The 22,561-nt window shown below is 38.2% G+C and overlaps 1 protein-coding gene across 33 annotated transcripts in view; it reads left to right on the top strand.

Annotated features, from left to right (window-relative positions):
• Positions 1–22,561, top strand: part of NRXN1 (neurexin 1) — a 1,113,431-nt gene that overhangs the window by 1,073,941 nt on the left and 16,929 nt on the right. For 22 of the 33 annotated variants that reach the window (XM_019801695.2, XM_019801698.2, XM_034659114.1 and 19 more), the window contains one exon: positions 16,086–16,173. In XM_019801695.2, the coding sequence (XP_019657254.2) occupies positions 16,086–16,173 (88 nt within the window). The remainder of the gene's footprint in view (positions 1–16,085; positions 16,174–22,561) is intronic. The other 11 variants (XM_019801696.2, XM_019801700.2, XM_019801694.2 and 8 more) reach the window with 1 other exon arrangement.

Below are 22,561 nucleotides of genomic sequence, written 5' to 3'. Positions count from 1 at the left end.
GTCCACAGGAGCATTCTTGGTATTTCACACAAAGCATGTGATATAGGTAATCCATGTTGCTTTATAGGGATTCAGCATGGCTGCTAAGGGGGAGAAGGTGCTCCATTGTCATCTGTAAGGAATCCCAGAGATTTAGCTACACATTATATAATTGGTACTCTCCATCAAAAGAATTGAATGCCTCCTCTCTCCCATTCACACACATACACATCAGAGAATTTAGGAATTTGTTTCCCTTTCCATTTCACCCTTAATGCTTATACTAAGTTACCATTTTTAAAACTATTGAGGTGAGGTTTGGGGGGTTCGCGAATGAGGAGGGTCATGTGATTTGACCCACTTACCTGTTTCATACCCACTTGGGGACAATTTTCAATACTCACTTTGAGAATGAATCTGGTTATAGAAGAGTAGGACAGAAATCATTTGGAAAAATTGTAGGATCAAAGACTTTTCTACTATATCAGCGTCATAGAAATTAGAGATGTAAAAGACCCATTAGCTGATTTGCCCTATTTCCATGGAAATTGCAGTGAACATTTTTCAAAAGACCTAATCTATTTTTGTTTGAAATAAATGGGAACTCAATGTAGATTCTTGTTAGAGCTTGAAACTGCTGATTGTTGTGTTTTCTGGGTTGTTTTTCTTTTTAGATCCACTTGACAGTTTGCATAGCTAATTACCGTGTACTCATTTGTTTAATTCCAGCATTCCTGTAGGCTTTTTTAGAGTGGGGGAAAGGAGAAGAGGACAGTCCAGTTTTAAAGTACATCAACAAGCTGTTAAATCAAGGAGTGTGGGGGGGTTAGAGAGATTGATTTTGTGTGTGTGTGTGTGTGTGTGTGTGTGTGTGTGTGTGTGTTTTGTAAGACAGGTCCAAGTTAAAGCAGTAAAGTGAATTTTAAATAACTGCCAGGCTTTGGTGCTAATAACACTTTGTGAAGGTTTTGTCAGTAACCAAACGCAAGAGATAGCAAGTGAGGCCTCTGGTGGCCTCATTTTATGCGGGGCATTTTGTATCGTGATGGATCATTTGCAGCAAAAGCTTTTGCTAGGAACGCTAATGAATATGCAATCTTAGAAATCCAATTTTTTTTTTTGCTAGTGAATGAATTTTTTTAAAAAATATTGACTTAATTTGCAGAGTACAGTTGACGGAAAGAGCCTTATAATTGGAAGAGAATTTGTTAAGAATTATTTTTATATCAAATAGATAGCTTTAAAACTTTCCATTTTTAGTGTTCTGTAGATTCCATTTACAGATGGGGTAGGGGGGATGCTTTTGTTAAGAATCAGCTGCTTCTATTGCCAATGAATCATGAAACCATTGTGGAGGATTTAGAATTTAGAAGCATCAACCGAACCATTTAAGAACGATTGAGGTAATGATGGTTGAAATGAGATAAAATTACTTCTTTTGTATGTGTTCTTGGTGATGGTGATGGTGGTGATGGTATTACTTTTTCAAGGGCTGGGGGGGGAGCATTTGATTTAATGACTAGAATTACAGACTTCATCTTCTTTTCTGCATTATAGGATGGGATCCTTTTAAAAAGATCCTCCACAATTCATTAGACTGAAAGTTTGCTTTAATTGGGCATCCCTAAATAATTACCATGCTTCTTTAAGGATATGTTCATTTGAATGAGAAAATTAATATGAAAATTCAGTAGAAAATTTTTACAGTTAATTCATATTGAGAGTGCAACTCTGTGTTTGCAACAATGGGAAAAGTGATTATTGTTGAATTTATGTACACAGCTTCCCTTAGAGCAGCCAAAATAGTGAGGATGGCCAGCTAAGAGCAGATAATGAATGACTAGATCTCTACATTTGCATAGATAGATAGATAGATAGTATTTTGTGGTTTCTAGTTGCTATAAGCAAGAGAGACAGTTATTTCCAAGCCTTTCAAGACACAATGAATGGCAAACATTGTGTGCCTAGCAATTTGAACCTCCACGTATGAACTCAGTTGAATGCTTGAGAGCTAAGATGAAACTCATACACATTCTTGCAAACCATTGCCATGGCAACGTACTTAAAATTTCCAAGGTCTGTCTCCCTCGAGTTTGCACCTGCAGTTAGCTTATTGTGAAACAAAAAAGAAGGCTTTCCAACTTGAAAATGCTTTGGAATGGTTGGGAGTATGTTTTGAAATAAAGTGGAGTTTGAAAGTTGAAAAGCAAAATAGAACATTCAGGGGGAAAGTACATTTGCATTCTTCATGCAATATTTGGCTTTTTTTCTCCTCTTCCTTCACAATACTCTAGGCAAGGGTAAATGTGGAGAGTCTGCCTATTGTGGTTATTAGGATACTGGGGTTTTGCCCACGTTATCAAAAAACATGCGGCCTCCTGGCATGCTAGGTAACATACGTGCTTGTCTTGTATAATAGTAAGAGGCCAAGAAGAGCTGAGATTTATTTAGTGTTTATTATCACCAAGAACAGTGTTAAGCACTTGATTGACCATGAGTTTCTTAATTCTTACAGCTACATGGCAGAGACTGGTAGTGCATCCTTGCCATTTTACGAAGGAGAGGTTAGATAAACCATCCAGGTTCTGAGGACTCCAGAGTGAAACTCTGGCTCTAATGCCCATGCACCAAGTCACTAGGAGCAGCCTTACAAGACCCATAACCAGTACCAACACGCCTCAATTCGTCAAGTGAGAAGCTGCTTTTAGGAAACCAGGAAAGGGGCTGCCACAGCGTCTCTCTCTACTCGGAATACAGAGTGAATCATAAATACAGCTCAACCCTTGCTTGGGTTCCACCCGTGCGTACAAGCAAACATACCCTGCAGTCTTTCAGGTAGCTCAGTGGTCACAGACGGTAAGGCAGCCACCTTCCTTATCCTATTGCTCATCTCTCTCCCAGCAGACTCAGTGGAGCAGGGGGCGAGGCTTGGCTTCTATTTGATTAGATCTTGGCGAATAGATTGAGGTATTTGGGTGTAGTTCTTGGCTTTATGAAATAAGGAAAGCCTGTTTGAGAATCATCATAGTAAAAGTGTTACCAGCCTGGTGACTTAGAAATAAAGGCACTACCTTCAGAAGGAACATTGTATTTTGAGGAAACTAACGAGTCTGTGGATGTGAAGCCGTGCGCCTTGACGGAGGGCTCTAAACCACCAGGGCTTCCCTATTAGAGAGCTTCTCTGACCCTCTTTTTCTTATAGCCCATTTATTATTTCTCAAAATAGAGAACTTTGGTCATCTGGATTTCCAGCTCAAAGCAGATCAAAGGAGTGATTTTGAAAGGGAAAGGGGTGTCTCTAAAGGCTGACATTGATAGACAAAAGAGAAAAACGAGGAGGAGCACGCACTGATGAAAAAGTAGAGAGAGGAGTGGGAGGGCCTATGATGCAGGGTGCAGCCGCACACTTGAGCACGTGAGATCACCACTCTGTTTCGGGTTCCGACGTTCCTCACCGTGATACCAAGCTATCAAGAAAAGCTTGTCTTCTGAACCCTTTGGTTAAAAGGGGACACGTCGGTGATTTCAAAGATTCTCAGGACAACAAGTGACATTTGCGTGTGTGCGAATAGAAAGCTTATTTATGATCCTTCATCAGCAGGCATCCCAGTAATGAGAAGGAAGGGAAGGCGGCAGGGGTTGCCTGCAAAGGAAAAGGGCACAACCAGGTGGGAGAGGTATGATAGCAACTTGGAGGTTGTGTGTCGGAACTGAGTGGAACTGATTGTAAATGCAAGGCTGGAGAGAGAAGAGCTGTCCAGGAGAGGACGTGCTTAGTCACTTAGCCATCTAAGTGTTTTACGTGTGAGCTCTACTTGTCACCATGTTTCTAATGGCCAAGGTAATGATAAGAGTAATGTGTGAAGAGCAGTTGAAGAAGAAGAGCTCATTAGACAATGGCATTACCAAATAAAACACTCAAATACCTGCAGGAAGAGTTCAGTCGAGATTTCACCGAATGAAATGTGCGCACAAAGGCAGGCTCTCTGAAGCCCCTGGTGCTCGCAGAAGACAATACGCAGAATTCCCCCATCGCATCTGCGTGCTTGTCCTTCAGGTGGTCCTTCGTGGGCTTTGCAGGGGCTGCTGAGGGCTCTCTGCTCTGGCAGCTTGGGGTGATGTCAGCGGATGCCATTCCCTGGTGTTTCTTAAAGACCTTGCTTAAAATTTTTAGGAATACTTAGGGCAGAATCGAAAAAGGCAAATCATGTTTGAGAGACTTGGGAAAAGTAGCGAATTAATCCTGTGGCTTTTTTTTTTTTTAACCTTCTTCTTACCCAACCATAAAACCGGGAGCAGTGATGGGAGGGGAATGCCAACTGGATGGAGGGCCGGGAGGCAGCGTCTTGTTCTGAGTCCGATGCTGAGCCAGGTAGTGATTCGATCCTGTGCACCTGGCCGTGCCACATGACAGTTTTCCTCTCTTTACCATAAGGCAGCTGGGACAGGTATCTTTGGGAGTCTCCCAACTCTGAAACAAATACAACTGGACAAATTCTAGGTTACATCACACAGCTGGGCTGAAAAGAACTCCCTGGCTTTTCCGTGTATTGATGATGTGATGTTTTTTGAGGTGTTTTAAAAAGTTCTCTCATATCAAATATGTAATTTACTCTGTTTATAGAATGTTTAAGCATGGGAGTGTGGATTTAAGTCAGGAATTACACTTGCTTTATGAAGAGAATATCTGTGTCTAAAGATCTCAGGAGCCCGTGATATGAACAACCCCCCCCCACCCACCCATTGCAGGGAGAGTGAAGTGAGCGTGTGTACAGAGCCAGCTGAGTCTATGTAATAATATTGTCAAAACATCTTCTAAATGCCAGCCACTGTGCTAGACAGGGCCTCTCTAGCCCTAGAGAATTTTTTTTTAAGATTTTATTTATTTATTTATCTGGAGAGGGAGAGAGCCCCCAATTGGGGTGAGGGGCAGAGGGAGAGGGAGAATATCCAGTAGGCTCCATGCTCAGTGTGTGGAGCTCGATCCCAGGACACTGAGATCATGACTTGAACCAAAACCGAGAGCTGGACACTCAACCAACTGAGCCACCCAGTCATCCCTAGCACTAGAGAATTTAATACTCTTCATAATCCTGCAAAGTAGGTGTAAATCACTTCATTTGTACTTAGGAAGAAACCTAGAGAAGTTAGGGAACTTGCCCAAACTCACACAGCTAATAAGCAGCAGCTGGGACTTCAGCCCCATCTGGCTAGCTCTCACACCTAGACTCCTTCCGTGCTCAATGGTCGAAGAGCAGCATTCTGCTCATGGGCAGCCTCTATTTGTCACACACCTGAAGTTCTCCATGCAATTCAAGGTAGGGATGTTGACTGTCTATTACGTTCGCCCTCTGCGAAACTCCTTATTAATCAAAGGTATTCAGTAAATGATTGTAAGTAGGTGTATGAATTAATGAATGAGCGAAGCTAGGGAAGAATCAGTCCAAAGATCTCAATTTTGTGAGTGCATTCTGTCCCACACATATTTCTTGCTGCAAATTTGACGGCTGATCTAAGCCAGCCCTTATCTTTATGCAGTTTATTTCAGGAGAAAAATAAAACTTTTGTCTCGTTGTTAGATATTGAAGGAAAACATGATAGAGGTATAGTTTCTTTATAATCAAACAAAAGTATTTATAATGCAAGACTATTGCAGTAGAGTTCAGGGGGGAGGCCGACTGGGGTGAGCATCCAGAATGATAGTTAACTATTTTTTCTCAGTTTCTTCTATAAAGCAGGCTGTATCTTATTGCTTTCTCAAGGGACAGGACTGCTTCATAAAAACAGGCAGACTGACTTATTGCAAGACACTTTTAGCTTTTCCTTCTTTCTAACTTTTAGTCATTCTCCCTTTTCAGTTAAAGATACTGTCACTTCTTGCTATTTCTCTACCATAAATTTCCAGCTGTGAGGTATAATGTGGAAACCAGTTATAAAGTTTCATTGTCACTTCTAGAGATGTTAGAGGCAGATAAAATCTTTGAAGAAGTATGATTTTGCCACAATTCTCATCTCCTACTCTTAGGAGTCATACTCCTGGAAAATAATCTATACTTGCTCAGTCTGATTTTGAGATTTAATGAGCTGTTACAAATGAGCAGTTGTGACAAACACACACCTCAATGTAGTGAGCTTAGAGAAGATGACCATCAGGAATAAGGCCATTGGACATGATTCTACCAATTCAAGTGTCATTGTAATTTTCTTCTGTTTTTTAAATCAAAATGAATCATGCACGCTCAATTTTATTAATTTTCACCATCATACTCATTTTCATAAAAGGCTTTTATTTAAATTGCAGATATTTAAAGAAGATAAGCTAGGTTTAGAGTATGATGACTTTCTTCTATCTTTAGTGAAGTGTATTGACAAATAAAAATTGTATACATTTAAGGTCTGTGATAATGTGTTGGTATACATATACATTGTGAAACAATTCACCACAATCAGTAGTGATGACATTTTAAATCAACTCTATTGAACTCTTGTGATAGATACTCCAGGGGTGTTAAACATGGACATAAACTCTGTCCCACAGAAGTACATGAAATAAAATAAAACATACACTTGAGCAGTTCCCAGACTTTTAGACTCAACATAGTTTGGAAAGGCAAATACCTCCACTGTTCTGATGTACTAAGAAAATATTTAATTAGTATATTATTAGTTAATTATTGTATTTAACTAGTATAATATTAGTTATTAATTAGAATATTATTAATCCATACAGAAGACACAACCATAAGCAGTGTCATGTTATAACTACAAATACAATCGCTATAATAGGGGGCATTGTGCTGCTCGGATCACACCTAAAGAACATCTCCTCTTCTCCCCTCCTCCCTCTCCTTCTCTCTCTCCTTTAATTAACAGTGTTTGCTAAGTGATCTGTTCTTCCTGCATATCTGTTCATATAGATGCTCTAGATGTAATAGGGCATACATGAGAAGTAAACCATGGATGTAGAGATAAAATAAATCAAGTTGTCACCATCTTCTAGGTCCCAGGAAAGTGAGTAGGGAGGAGAACTCCAGAGGACTCCAGTGTCCCTGCATCTGTGCGGTGACTCTGTAGGAGAGCAGGCCTGGAGAGGAGGGAATGACAGGGCCAGGTGTTGATTGGTACTACCTGTCTTGTATATTACCCTGAATAAGCAATGCTGAAATGAATCCTATCCTAGTATGAAGGGGATCAGCCCAAGAATAGCAGCATTTATTTGAGGGGCCAGTTGGATGAGAGAAACGGATCCTATTTAACTGAGGGAGCAAGAGGATTTCAGGACATGAAGAAGAAAGTTATGCAGTTAAGTGGATAGTCAGGTGCCCTCTTTAAGCTCTCCCCAGAACTATTCTTTATAGTGTCATATAAGGAACAAAAATAATTCCTTATTAGTTTAAATAATAACATATAAACCCTGCATTGTAACAAATCTTATACCTCTAAAGTGCTTTCATGCATATCAAATTTGATTCCTACAACAACCCTGTGAGACAGAGAAGTTATTATGATTCACATATTCAAATGATCATATGTACATTATAGTATATATACTTACATATATATACTTACACGCATAGCCTATATATTCTTGAGTACTGCTGAACACACAAAAACTAGTCCAAGATGATGTGTATTGCTTAAAATCCAGATTGCAACTTGATTTCTGAAGTAGCATGTATTTTCCATTATTGATCAGCATACTAAAAATTAAACTAAAGTGGTTGAAGAGTACACTGTTTCAAATAAGTACTGGGGAACCAGAGTAAGCACTGCGAGGAAAGAAGCAGCCAGATATGGAAGCTTGGAGTTCCAGTTTACCTATAATCAGAAAAGATTAGATCTTGTCATCATATGAACGAAATAGCATTGTAACATCTGAGCCAGAAAATGTTTACTCCCAGTCAGCCCTTGGTAGAAACACCCATTAAAGTACTGTTCAGATCTTGGCTTATATGGGGGAGCTCAGTATAGAACCTTACATATATTCAAGTCATGGGTCAAAAAAATCAAAATTAATTTTCTGTTAACTAAGTCATCATCATTTCCAACCACATCCCTATTTCTTGCTGTTCCATACACCAAGCATTGTGTGGAATAGAAGTTCTCATATGTTCCCAGGTTAAAGTTCTATCAAGAAGACATTGGTTTTTATACTACTCAGTAGGAAAGAATTGTTTTGGGCAGCTAGCTTCCTATGGCTCTTTCTACATCTTTGATTTTAAACGTCTAATTCTAGGGCCATCATGTAAATGAGACTACCCTAATCAATGGGCATATCTAGATTGTATGTGGAAAAATAGCCAATATTATTAATAAACGACCACTTCCATTTATTTATTTCTAGAATGTAATAAGAGAGAATTTGACAAAACCTGAATGACGGTTGTGTAAGAAAGACAAAATAATTATCTCATTAACACTTATGCTGTGAAAGCAGTAGCTTTCTCAAGGGAGAACTTGGAAGTTGGAAGGATTCTCATAAGGGGATTTATGAGAAGAGGGACAAACAGTTCATTGAGTAATTTTTGAGAGAGAGACACTGTGGGGAAGGGCAGAAGGAGAAAGGGAGAGAGAGAGAATCTCAAGCAGACTCTGAGCGGAGTGTGGAGTCTGACATGGGGCTCAATTCCTCAGGTCGTCAGATCAGAATCTGAGCTGAAATCAAGAGTCAGATGCTTAACCAACTGAACACCCTGAGTGCCCCTCACTGAGTTAATTTTGTAGCCAAAATGGCCTGCAATGTTCTAAGTCAAGGAGAAAGAAGAAGCAGAAAAATATTCAATAATTTATATTTCTCTCGGTCCCCCAAAATTTAGTTATGCATTTTGTGTAGAAACAGGAGGCATGATGTTTAAGTCTTTAAGCACATAAGAAAAGATTGCAACAAGCAAATAAAGAACTTTCAGGATTTATTCCACTTCAAAATAACTGCAATTATATCAATATTTGAATTTTTATAACCAGATTTAAAAAATTGAACATTAGCATTCATTTTGTTCCCTTTTTAGTGTCTATTTAATGTGCTGCCATATTGAGTGGTGCAATTAGCTGTGTTATGTGTGTCTCCTTGTATGCGTGTGTGTTTTCTTCATGACAATTTTACTGGTTACTTACCTAAAATCCAATAATCTCCTTTGCCACCTTTCAACTTATCTTAAACATATTTTTCATCACGTGTCTTTAGACCATATCATATCCTTTAAAGAACAAAATGGGTTTGGATGGTTGGTTGGTTGGTTGGATGGATGGATGGATGGATGGATGCTGAATGGATAGATAGAACTCATCTGGGATAAGATAAGAGACAATCACAATCTGTTGAGGTCAGTATAGTCTCATAGTTTTGTCCCTAATTGGCACTATAGTTGTGTTCAAACAAAAACACTTAATTTTGCAGCTGTTTCCTGATATGTAAAATGAAGAGTTTAGACTAATGATCACTAAAGTCTGGCCCAGTGCAGGAAGATGTATGACTCCTTCACTAAAACATGATTCTTTCCCCTAACGTGTTAAATGCCGACAACGAAAGCTTGAATTTTGGAGATCTGTTTTGGCATCAGTACCAGTAAGGATTTTCAGTTCAACCTGTGTGACTAATTAGTTCGTTCAGTCATAGTAGGTGGAGTAGAGATTCCTATTGACTTAGCTAAAAGCCTAGATTTGCATTATAAACATCTGTGAGTAGTCATTCAATTTGGAAATGGCCAAACACACTTTGAAAGTGCTTTGTCCAAAAGCAAATCAAATAGAGAAGAAACGAGGTTGATCACAGGCTATTCTGGTTTCCCCTTCAGCATCTTCCCTTCACTCCCATCAGTCTTCGAGGCTCTTATACCCCACGTTGTAATGAATGAGAATCCAGAAGAACAGACTATTACAGTATCTGTCTGAAAATTTAAACTGCGCTTTAACTTTGTCTTCTGGCCAGCTTTCCCACGTTGCTTTGGCTAAAAATGGAAATGCAATATAAGCATAAAGGTCATCAGTAGCTTAAAAGAAATAGTACGAGAGAGGTACTATTTTTTTAAAAACATAAATTTAATTTCAAGTTTTCTGACACCAGATTTCTCTTTTGCAGGTTTGCTACTTTGCATAACTTTGCTAAAATATGATGTTCTTTTTTTGACTAAACAGAAATCCAGTTCTTCTCTTTCTTCCATAGTAACTTTTTGTGGCATTATTTCCTCATCCCTATCTTCCCCTTTGAGTTTTGCCTGTCAGGATGACCAGTGTCAAATACATATAAAAATGCGTGTTAAAATGAGTAAGATGTTGTGATCTGTTTTCCAGGGTGGGGTTTTTCTATCCAACCCACTTCTACTGGTTGGGAACCATCACATACATTTTAAATAGTCACAGAATTTTTGAAGAAAATTGAATGGCTTTCAAGTCTGTCTTTTCCCCAAGCAGACAGCTGATTTATGGTCACTTTTTGTAATAACCTGAGGCATCAACTGGGAAAAAAAAACATTAAAGAAATGTGAAAGCTGGCTGTTTTCAGAGATATTTAAGCTTTGCCCTAAATATTCATGAATGCCAATGTTCAAACATTCAAATTGGGTAAATGAGTGCACAAATCTGTATTTTTTGAGCATGCACTTAACTATAATGCTCAGAATAATAGCACCTTCACCTACATTCTGCATAAGCATGTTGTTGGTGGATACTTAATGAAGTAATAGTTATGGGAGCGCTGCTACATTTCAAGAAAAACAAGCCATTTGCATTGAATTGATTGTTATTTGTATCAGTGAGTGATTTGTTCCCATGCTGTAGAATAGAGCAGGCACAATAAGTTATTTGGAGACAGGAACCACAACTTATACCTTGCTAGATAGTGACCATATTTTGTGCCCATCAGAAATGCTATGCATAGGTGAGGTGTGTCATATTTGCTGGTAACTAATTGATCCTCAGTTTTTTTGTTATTCACGTGCTGGAGCTAAAATTCATGCTTCACATATTGGATTGCAGTCATTGCTTTTGTTTTTACTAGATTAGTTAGCCGTGGGATTGACATCTTTCTATGGCATCTACTACTCAGAGAAATAATTGACAAATCAGAACCCAAAGCTTGATTGAGATCATGGAAACTACCATAGAATCTATGCAGAGTCTCTAAACTCATTTTGCACCTTTAACAGGTTGTTGATTAACTAAAATTACCTTTTGGATGTATTTGTTTATTGGTTTGATTTGGCCAAATTGCCCCATGGTTTGGAAATTGTATGTCAGTACTACAACTGGGTTGTTTTTCTGCAGTTTTCCTCTTGAAAATGGTCTCTTCCCCCAACCCTTAGAAACTTCTTGTCTTATAGATTTATCAGTGCTATGCACTGGACCTTGGCTTGGGCAATTTGTAACACTAATTCTGAATCTTGACTTTTTTTTTTTTTTTCATGGAAACATGCCTCGCAATAAATCTTTTCTGGAGAGACTATCAGATTCTGTCCTGCAAGCCAGACATGAATGCTATTTCACTTCGAGAACAGCTTCACACAGACAAAAATATCAGCAAGAACAAGTGTCCATCAGTCAGCAAAACATGTCTCATATCAGCTAGCTCCATACTCAACCTATCCATTGGCTCAGTCAAATCAGTTTAAATGTCCACCACAGTAGTGAAAGATTAGCTCAATGCTCTATACAAGGGAGCACCATTGCTCGAGACAGTATGTTTCAACATTGTATTTGGGTGTATAGCCAGATAAACTCTTTCCATTTAGAAACAAAGTTTCATCACAATTTTAAAGTAACTCATGAATTTCTTTGTGGACGTCAAATTCATAGTGGACATCCTTTTGCATAGTGGGGAAAAAGCAGCAGGTCCGTCCTGATAGAGTTTTCTTTTAGGTGTTTCATCAGAATGTATCAGTCTTCAGTAAAGCTGTTTATCACAGGAATAAAGTGTAGGGATGCTGTTCTTAGTAGAGATATAACCTTACAGATGAAGTTTATCTATCCTCTCATCATATCTTTTTGCCACACTGATAGGCATTTGTGCTGTATTTTAAAAAAGTGATAGCAAGTAAACGTGCAGTAAATTCCACCATTAAAGGTTGTGGGGAAGACGCCTGTAAGTAAGAAATAAAGAACTAAAATACACCGGTTTCTCTACTTTCTAAACCACCAAATGGTGTCTCTCTTAATAACCCTGGCTGTCCAATAAGTTAAATAAGTTGGTGTGACTCCTTGCTATACACATCCTTTCTCCCCCATCCTGATTACATTTTCGTATCCTATAACATGTCGAGGTTTTCCCACAAAGCATGAGGAATTAAGTTTCAGTGCCTTTATTTCTTAAATTTTAGCCACATCATTTTTTTCCCCCTAAAGGTAAGGAAACCTAGGTATATTTAGTAGACATTTTGAATGAGAATGGATGCTTGCCGCGTGAATGCAGGGGCCACTCTGAATTAGGGAAGACCAGCCTGGCACTTTGACCTGTGAGTGGTTAAATGCACAGCTAGGGGCATTTATCTAAATGGACAGTTATGTAAAGCTAATGCTTTTGCTTGATTACTATTCTGTCTCTTTCAGCAGGTTGTCTCTTTTCTGAAAAAGGTTATAAACATCAGGGAAAGTATAATGAAGAATAGAATTGATTAATGCGACATATTTGAGTTTCTCTCTACCACTGTCTCAACAGCGTGTCATAGAGAGGCAGCTCCAAACACAGTGAATTAAATTTAAATTACCCAGCTTTGGCTAGAAGATTGTTCAGTTAATTCAGTCTCCGAAATGAAATTTTATTTTTTTCCCTACACTTGAGCCGCTTCCTGATTTTTCATAGAGTGATGATTTCTGCCAAGGCAACTATTGATTCAAGATCTTTTATTCAGAAGACCATTACTGGTTTTCCATTTCTGAGGGGAAAAAATACGAAAAACAAGAACACATATTCATTATACCAGGAAAAGCACATTAAAAACTAAAATTTAGTTTTACAGTAGGGTCGTATTTGTACAGTGATTTTTTTTCACTGTAGGAGGGCTGTAGAAGGTAGTATTTATTTTATGATGTTTTTTGTTATTTTAGGTAGTGTTTTGTGAAAGATAACACTGAGAACATCCTCACACTTTCTGTTTGCTGTGGAATTGTTCCAGAAGAATGTAGAAAATAGGTCAGCTTTTAAAACAAAATTTAACTTGTGTGGCCTAAAAAATTTAGTCTTCATGAAACACTATCCACTGAGTCCTACATTTTTAGCCCACGAATTTATTTTAAGAAGCAGCCTTCATTATTTATATTTGATGTTTGATTTCTATTCAGAATGTAAACCTAGGCAGTAAAAGATGGAAGCTTAGTTCAACAAAATACCAATATAGCTACTGTATTTTGATATAAATACTAATGTGAGATCTGGAAAGTTGAGAATAATTCATATGTACCACTTCCGGTTTAATATCTAAAATGATATTACATATATATGTATATATGTGCAAAAAAGATTAAATCAGTGTTATATTTATTGAAATAACAACAGTAATGTTGATAATATCACAACCTTTATAAGCATTTACAATGTGGTCCTATTTTAGATGGTTTTTCTGACTAAGCCTTACAACAATAGACACTTTTAAACTCTCCGTTTTTTTCAAATGAGAAAAATAAGGCTCAGAACAAGTTTTACACTTTTAAAGCAGAGTTTCACAGCTTCCCCACTATTGACATTGTGGCTCATAAAATTCTTTGTTGTGGAAGTGCTGTTACGTGCGTTATAGGATGTTACGTCTCTGCTCTGCGAGGGAAGCTGCTGCTAACATCCTATAAGAATAGGAATCTCATTGGATTCTAATAGGAGCAGACAGCTCCCAAGGAGTCCGCAGCCAGCTGTGACAACCTAAAATGTCTCCAGACATTACCAAATGCTCCCCCGCCCCCAGCCCCAGGTGAAGGAGGAGAAAGGGGGCAGCATCACTGCTGGGATGAGAGACACAGGATGAAAAAATTTATTCTCCTCCTCCTCCTCTCCCTGTCAAGAACAGAACAACAACCCTATACTAATTTCATCAATATAATTAAAATTCCTCAAGGGAAATGAGAAATTCTCTTGTAACCTTGAAAGTAACTTTAAAGAGTATCTACTGTGGTTGAGAAAAAAGTAGCTTTCCACTAGAAGTTGGCTCTAAAAAAAAGCAGATAATCTGCTCTGGGGTGAATTGGAACAATTGACCTGCAAGACCTCATAATCCAATAACTTGCTATTATCGAGTCTGTTTGGATGTTATCCTGCAAAGTGTGCTGGTGCCAAAAGGAAGATGGGTTTTGCCTTTTAAAGCTCACTTTAATGAAAGATACCTGCGTGACCATAACCCCAATTGCTGGTAGTTGTCACTGACACAAACAGTTACAATTCCAGGAAAACTGATACTTTGAACCAACTCTTTTAAAATAACAGCAGCAAACTAAACGAATCCAGTTGCCCAACTGTTTCTCAGGGGAACGAAGAGCAAAATCACATGAAACCATCTCAAAATGCTGTTTAAATCCTTGTATTTATTAAAAATTACATTATGAGGTGTTAGCATCTGAACAAATTCTTTATTTTTCAGTAATTAAAGACCCGGTTCTTGAAAGAATTTTAAGCTGGGTTTTCGTCACCATAGAGTATTATCCTTCATCTTTATTTTTCAAAATGGCATAATTTTCCTAACATTTATTTGTTTATACTTGAATCTCTGACCATACTAAGTCCTCCTTTAATGAAAGTGAGTCCTACCATATTTCTGTTTTCTTTAAAGTAGGATCTCTATTATTGTAATTCCATTTTTTTATTATAATAATATTTTTTATTATATTATGTTAGTCACCATACAGTACATTCCTGGTTTTTTATGTAAAGTTCCATGGTTCATTAGTTGCGTATAACACCCAGTGCACCATGCAATACGTGCCCTCCTTACTACCCATCACCAGCCTATCCCATTCCCCACCCCTCCCTTCTGAAGCCCTCAGTTTGTTTCTCAGAGTCCATAGTAATTCCATTTTTAAATAAGGACTTCATCAGTGTTGTGGTTCTGAGTATCATCTAAACAATGATAATCTTCTGAATTCTTAGCTGATGTAATGAGATATTTTCTGTTGTATACATTGAAATCTTTGTTACTTTAACATTAGCTAAATCTGATGCAAACCTTCACAATTTCCATGCAATATCTATGCTGAGTTTACTGCTGCTTGTAAGTGGCAGTAAAGAACAGCCTTTGGTGCTTGTAAATGTGTTGATTATGTGGCTAACTGCTAGGATTTACACACTCTGCTTTTTATTACAGTGATGGTTATCTTTTTTGCTGTAAGTGCAATGAAGCAACTAGAATGTCACAGAGAAAACTGTCACCTCTATCCTTTTTGCAGTAAAATATCATCCCCCCATACGCTTTTCATTTATTATGAAACCTTAATAATGAAAGGGACAATGGTGAAATGATACCCGCTACTGAATATTGCAAAACTAAGAATCAAGTATAAAAGCTACACACACACACACACACACACACACACACACACACACACACACGGAGACATACAATTCCTCAAATGGACTATATTTGCTTCCCTTTAATGCATCAGTGAAATATATTCTCTACTTAATCTGTGTTTCCTAATAATGACAAGCTATATCTCAAAGAGTCATCAAGTTCTACCTGGTCATGAATATAAAAGGTTATAGCTGTTCTGCTTTTAGGAAGCCACGCACAAGTACTGCATAGAGCCTACTGATGCATACTTTGTAGCACTCCAGGGCTGTCATAAATTTCAAATCATCTGCTTCTGCCAGGTTGTTTTAAACCCCTGTATGCTACTATGGGCAGCTTTTCTGTGAAGTTGAATGAATGGGTATCTACACGTTGGCTACCACCATTTCTGTGTCCTTATATAAAATCAGCTGTAATCAGGTTTTCACAAATATGCAAATACTTTCCATGAGAGATCTAAAATGGGTTGAACAATGTAGGCTCTGTGTCCTCAGGAAGGCAAATATTGGATTTGATTTTTCAACCTATCAGGAAAACACAGATGATATTTCATTTGTCATTGAGACAAAGATGAGAGTATCTGCTAGGTCCCTTTAAATTAATCTACTCAATGTGATTCTTTTACAGACCACAGATGACATCCTTGTGGCCTCAGCAGAATGTCCCAGCGATGACGAGGACATTGACCCCTGTGAGCCGAGCTCAGGTGGGTTAGGTTAGTCGACTTTTTTTCTTACTTTTTTTGCTTTACTCTAAATCTGTGTTGCATGCTATGGTCCTTAGATGAGCCTTGAATTTATATCTAGAAGTGCACCCCATTAAACAATGCCTCATTGTGAGACAAGGGGTTTTGCTCTTTATGTGGGAAAATTTCCCCACATTTATTGAAAAACAAATTTCAAAAACAAAACCCACCAAGATTATGTATTTCAGAGAAAGCAGTGGGGGACAGCGCACAAGGCTGGTGCCTTACTGTTCACATTCCATTAACTCACAATGTAATTTTTGTGTATAACGGTATAATGAGCTTTCCCTTGGGTCACCTATAGTAAAATTGTAAAGCTTAAAAATTGCAGTGCATTGTGGAAAATTATTTGACCTTTCTACTGACAAAAAGTCCCCACCACTCACTCTGCCAGCAAATTATCTTAAGTGATAAATTTCTGAATTTCAGAAGTAAGAGTATTACGGCAGTAGTAAAACAAACAGCAGGTAGAATCCTTGATACATTTAATAGAGAAATATTTGATTCTTGCCATGTCTCCCTAAAATTTAAGCTGGTGTATTTTAACTCTAGTCGATGTATAATTTCTCCTCCTCCTTTGTGATACAGTGTGACTGACTAACACAAAAATACGGTTCCCGAAGCAGCCCTGTACCATTAAGTGATGGCCGTGAACTCTGAAAATGAGTGAATCATAGGCTGGGTTTGCTTCCAGATATTCATTAATACCAAATATCAGGGTCATTTCCATTCATTTCCTCTGTAAAGCAGTGTTTCTTCAAATGCAGTAATTTTCTCGTTTAAGTGAACAAGGTGAGTGAGATGAATATACAGTAACCACTGTCGGTTAGCTCGTGACCTCTGTAACTGTCACGTGGAATTCCTGAAGAACTTCATGGCACCATAAAATAACTAATTTGCATTCTTCTGAAGACTATCACTTTAAAGTGAATCTATTATTTTAAAAAAAGGGCTCAGGATACGTATCTTGCACCTCCTGTTGAATGTTCGGTCCCCCTGGTTGTAGCCACATACTCTGAGCACAGGGAGCAGCTACTAGGGGCCAGCAAGGAGCGGGGACTCAGAGTCACAGCTCACAGGAGAAGGTCAGGAGACGGGTCGTGTTCTTGTCCTCCTTCCTCTGACCTCTCCACCTCACCTGTCAGAATTCTCAGCCTCCGGAATGTGGTTAGAACTCTGAGGACCATTCATTCCATTCTCCAGTTTATTGGTCTCTGCAACAATTCCCTTTTGCTTCTCTGGACAGATAAAGTCACTTCGTGATGCCATCCTGGGCCCCTTTGCCAAGTTCCTGCCTTTTTTCCCACTGGTATTCTCATTCCGTGTTAGTAAAAACGAACAAACAGACAAAATCCACGTTATTTCTTTTTTGTCCATTACATCAGCCCCATTTCTTTGCCTTCTCCTTCCCTAAATTTCTTCTTTTTTTATTTCTCTTACTTTCACAAGTCCGATCATGACATTCTCTTTTTTCATTTTATTTTTTTGAATTTTTTTTATTATGCTCAATTAGCCAACATCATTGGTGTTTGACGTAATGTTCAATGATTCATCAGTTGTGTATAATGCCCAGTGCTCATCACCACACGTGTCCTGCTTGATACCCATCACCCGGTTTCCCCATCCCCCCACCCCCCTCCCTTCTGTAACCTTCAGTTTGGTTCCTGGAGTCCAGAGTCTCTCATGGTTCGTCTCCCTCTCTGATTTCTCTCCATTCAGTTTTCCCTCCCTTCCTCTATGGTCCTTCATGCTATTCCTTATGTTCCACATATGAGTGAAACCATATGATAATTGTCTTTCTCTGCTTGACTTATTTCGCTCAGCATAATCCCCTCCAGTTCCATCCATGTCAATTCAAATTGTGGGTATTTCTCCTTTCTGACGGCTGAGTAATATTCCATATTGACATTTTTTTTAAAAAATATCTGGTTTTCTCTGAGATCCTGTAGCATGGATTGTTCATAAAACAAAGTTTGTTATTAGGTATTATGTTGTACATTGGGGTGTGTGTGTGTGTATGTGTCTCTTTGTATTTGATTTTATTTTCCCAATTAGCGTTTTCTTGAGAGAATGTTGATTTTTGCAGTATTTCTTACCATATTAACTAGTGCTGAAAGTGGTATAGATTCTTACTAATTATAGTACTTGTATTTGGTTTTTCCTCTGGCCTGAATCTTTCTTTTGCTGAGTATAGGCCATCATCCTCTTTATAGATAGAGTCCTCACCCTGAGTACCTAGCAAATTCAGTGCGAGAACTCTAATTGCACTTAAAATTGTTGCTTTTTTTCCCCCTCCTCTGCACAGCTGAATGATCCAGTTCTTCTAGCCACTGCTTACAGGCCTTACTAACCTTTCTTTATAGACCAGTTTACTGTCTCCCCCTTGCTCTGGGGACACTGGCCCTAACAACAGGATGGTGGGAGGTAGGGGGGAGGAGGAAGAGAGGAGAGAAAGAGAGAGGTTACCCTTTGGTCATCCTCTTCCCTTTTTATTCACCTGATTTGTGTCTGTTTCCTTACATATTGTAGCATGATGGAAAGTGAGGAGCCGTTTGGTAATAGCCATACTCTAGATAATCTTTCCATCCCATCTTCTTCACCATACTTGCTCACTATCAGAAATGATCTTGCTTGCTTATCTGTTTGTTACTCGTTCATTAACCTACAGCTCACATCGCCCCACAAGAGCATAAGCTCCATGAAGCAGGAACCATGTTCGTCTTGGTCCCTGCATGGGTTTGTTGGGTGAATTTTCATTTTCTTCCACTGCATCAGAGTCCGTTGTCCAGTGTACGAGGCACGGCAGCTACTGACTGTGTGTGATGACAGCTCCTTCCACACTCTTGCACCAAGTCTACCGGAACTTCCCATCCCTCCCTCGGTGTTTCTTTCCACACTCCAGAGCTCTCAGTTCATCAATTCTCTTAAGGCTTCAACTTCAGATTCTGTTGCTTCAATGTCATCTTTCTCTGTGGGCTCTTCTTGTGTCTTACCTCTCCTTGGTAGTGTCTTGATGGTGTATTTCATGAATGCACCTCTTTCTATGTTACATTTTGTAAGTGACTTTTTCTGTCCAATTCCCTATGATTTTTTTCATACCCTTCTTTAATAATTCATGCAGTGTTGCTCTTTTGGCAGACTTGGCTCTGTGTGACAGCTTCTTATGAGATCCTTGGTGTATATGATTTTTTTCCCTATTTTCCAACTATTTTTTTTGAATAGCAGTATTTTTTTTAAATCATATTCTAATCTGAATATTGTTTCATTATAGGATGCCACTCCTGCACATCTTTGTTTCTCAGTGTACCGATGTACTGGTTTTCTTAAATACATTTTTCTTGCTTGCTTTTCATCTTGAATACAAACATAAGATAACATGAACAAAAACTGTAGTTGCTGCTGTTGTTAGACTTTAGATACTGTTAAATATAACTTGATAGAAATCATTTCAGATATCAGCAGGTCATATTTTGGGAAACTGATTTTTTTTTAGGAAAGTAACATGCTGAATTAAATATTCAGAAATGGATATATCTGCCATGCACTTTTCCTAATCCTTAAACAAGTGAAAGAAGTTGGGTTTTTTTTTTTCAAGATTTATTTACTTATTTGAGAGAGACAAAGAGTGGGGGTAGGGGCAGAGGGAGAGAATCTTCAAGCAGATACCCTGCTGAGTCCAGAGTCAGATGCAGGGCTCAACCCCACGACCTGGAGAACATGATCCAAGCCAAAACCAAGAGCCAGCTGCTTAATGACTGAGCTACCCAGGCACCCCAACAAAAGAAGATATTTTTTGTAAAAGATGCATAATTACTTTTACAGGTGGGTTGCCAAAATCTTCTCTGTATTTCACACTAACCTCTTTCAGTCTCCCTGAATATTTACCTATGAAGGCTCTCTAATCACCCTAACCCACCCTCTCTTGAAAAAATGGTTTCTTCTGTGAAAATGGGTTATGCTCATTTAGGTGCCTCCCTAAGTTGTTATTAATGAAACAGGAAAAATCTGGCATCTTCTTGAACACAAGTAAACTATATCTTTTATCAAGTGTTTGATAAATTTGAATTACTCTGTGGTTCCACTCAAAACTCTTAATGAAGACGGAAGTTGTGTATTTGGTGGATTGTCAATTTCACCATTGATCAAGCAGTATTGAGTCCTACTTTGCCACCCACTGCTCTGTTAAGCTCTGGGAACAAAAATAGAACGTTTACACCTTCAATTCCATTCTACAAAAGGACGTCTTTCATTCTATGCCACACGCTTTTAGAGTTATTCTTTATGATTGCTGGATTCTTCATCTTTGACATTAAAATATTCACCTATTTTTCGTGTGGTTGCAAGAATTAAAACAAGTATATTTAAGGCACTAACTGCAATGCCTGGCATGAAATAGAGCATGAATGGTTGCTTTTCATTTTCCCAATTCAGTTATATATAAAAAAAAGAATATTCGAGCTATTTTTTCCCTTTTACGTAATGCTGTTACTTTTCCTGGCTGAAAATTGGTGGGCAACTGATGAAACCACTCAGGCCTCCTGATGGGAACTGTACGTGTTGAAACTGGCTCAGGAGCAACCCCCTGGGTGAGAACACATGGAACTCAATTATACTTGATTCCAGCCACACTGTCCTGCATACTTAGCATTGGGTGACAACTTCACATTGGTATAAATTTAGTGCTTGAGAATATGAGAGTGTGGCTTTACAATTTAGGATCTAATTGAACCCCAACTTTTAGAATGAAGCAACTATGTCACAGGCCACCATTGCCTTAAAATGCCTGGCTTCAGCTGCCTGGACATGTCACACATGGATGACTTTTTCTTCACACTTTTCAAAAAGACTTGCAACTTCTGTGCTTTTCCCTCAGCCTAGACATACGAGTTGTTAGATTAAATGAATTAATATATGGAAAGCATGTTGTGGGACAGTGTCTTGGTCATAATACATGCTGTATGAGTGTTTACTGTTATTACAGTTTGTATCATGTAAATATACATATTTTTCAAGACACTATTTTTTTCCCACATGAGCAGAAGGCTTTGTAAAACAGATTTCTTTGAAATCTTATGTTTTTGATCACTTAGTAAGCTGACAAAATGGCAACGCTGCAAACCACTTATGTTCCAAAATGACCCTTAATCCTGCCCATGCATCTTAGTTTTGAGACCCTCTTCTAAACAGACCTCTTTCTCAAAACTCCTGGAGAAATTGGAAGAGGTGACATCTAAGACTGTATCTAAGACTAAGACTATAAATGAAGGTAATGATGCTCTTTGGTGTGGGAGCTTCCCGATGAATAACTCTAAATTGTCATTTGTTAGAGAGGAAACAGGACCGGCTTCCTGTTTCCTGGGAGCCCACTTAGGAAGGACAATTTCTTCTTAAATGTATAATGCTTAGAATGATTTGTCTATGCTCTTTATGTTTGTGGGTGGGGCAGGGGGTAGCTAATAAGATATTGGGCCACTTTCAAATCAAACTTTTTTCAAATGAGAAAAAGAAAAGCTTACCAACTAACAAAAAACTCTGAGTAGTTATAGAGGAAAAGGACCATCATTTTTGTGGCAATCTCTTAAGCATTAGCTGAGCGAATGGGGATAAGGTGATCAGCACAGCCCCTCAGAGAATACCTGTTGATTGCCCAGCAGTTCCTTCACATTGATTGGGGTTCAGGTTATATGAATAATGATAGATAACAGTAATAACTAGTCTTTAGTGAAGATTTATTCTGTGTTCGTCATTGTTCTTAGTACCTCATAAACATTGTGTTTCATTATTTTACAAAACTATGAAGTATTTTCATAGCTAGGGAGATTGAGAGAGATTAAGTTACTTTTTGTAATATGAGAGAGCTGGGAAGCTCTGTAATTTAGAAAAGGTGGGCTTTTAATTTCTTGGAATGCAGAAGATTGTTCTAGAATTCAGGCACCTCACAAATATAGGATTAATTTTTTAAATGTTCATTTAAATAATTCCATGGCTGGCATAAATTTAGATTTGATGGCAAAAGGTCCTTTACATGTATTACTATTCATTAGGCTAAATTTGCTGCAATTACCATGCAATTTTGAGTGGTTTTCCAGTACGCTATTTTGAGAAAAGATCAAAGGATTTCTATTGAAGTGATCCCATTAACCACATTAGGAATAAAGATATGTATACTGAACAAGGCGCATCTTTTCATTAAATAAGTAATCACAATCATTTAAAGGAATATATTACTTATTAGATCATATTTTTAGAGCCTGATTAGAAGATAATTTTGTGGTACATTTAAATTTTGTGTATGTATTATGTAATTATTCAAAAGCAAGTTTAATTAGTCATAATAGCCAATACATTGCTGTTAAAA

This window comes from Ailuropoda melanoleuca, chromosome 4 (assembly GCF_002007445.2).
Source record: "Ailuropoda melanoleuca isolate Jingjing chromosome 4, ASM200744v2, whole genome shotgun sequence".
In the NCBI taxonomy this organism is placed as follows: domain Eukaryota; kingdom Metazoa; phylum Chordata; class Mammalia; order Carnivora; family Ursidae; genus Ailuropoda; species Ailuropoda melanoleuca.
Note: the sequence above shows the minus strand (reverse complement) of the source record. Positions and strands in the feature narration are given on the sequence as shown.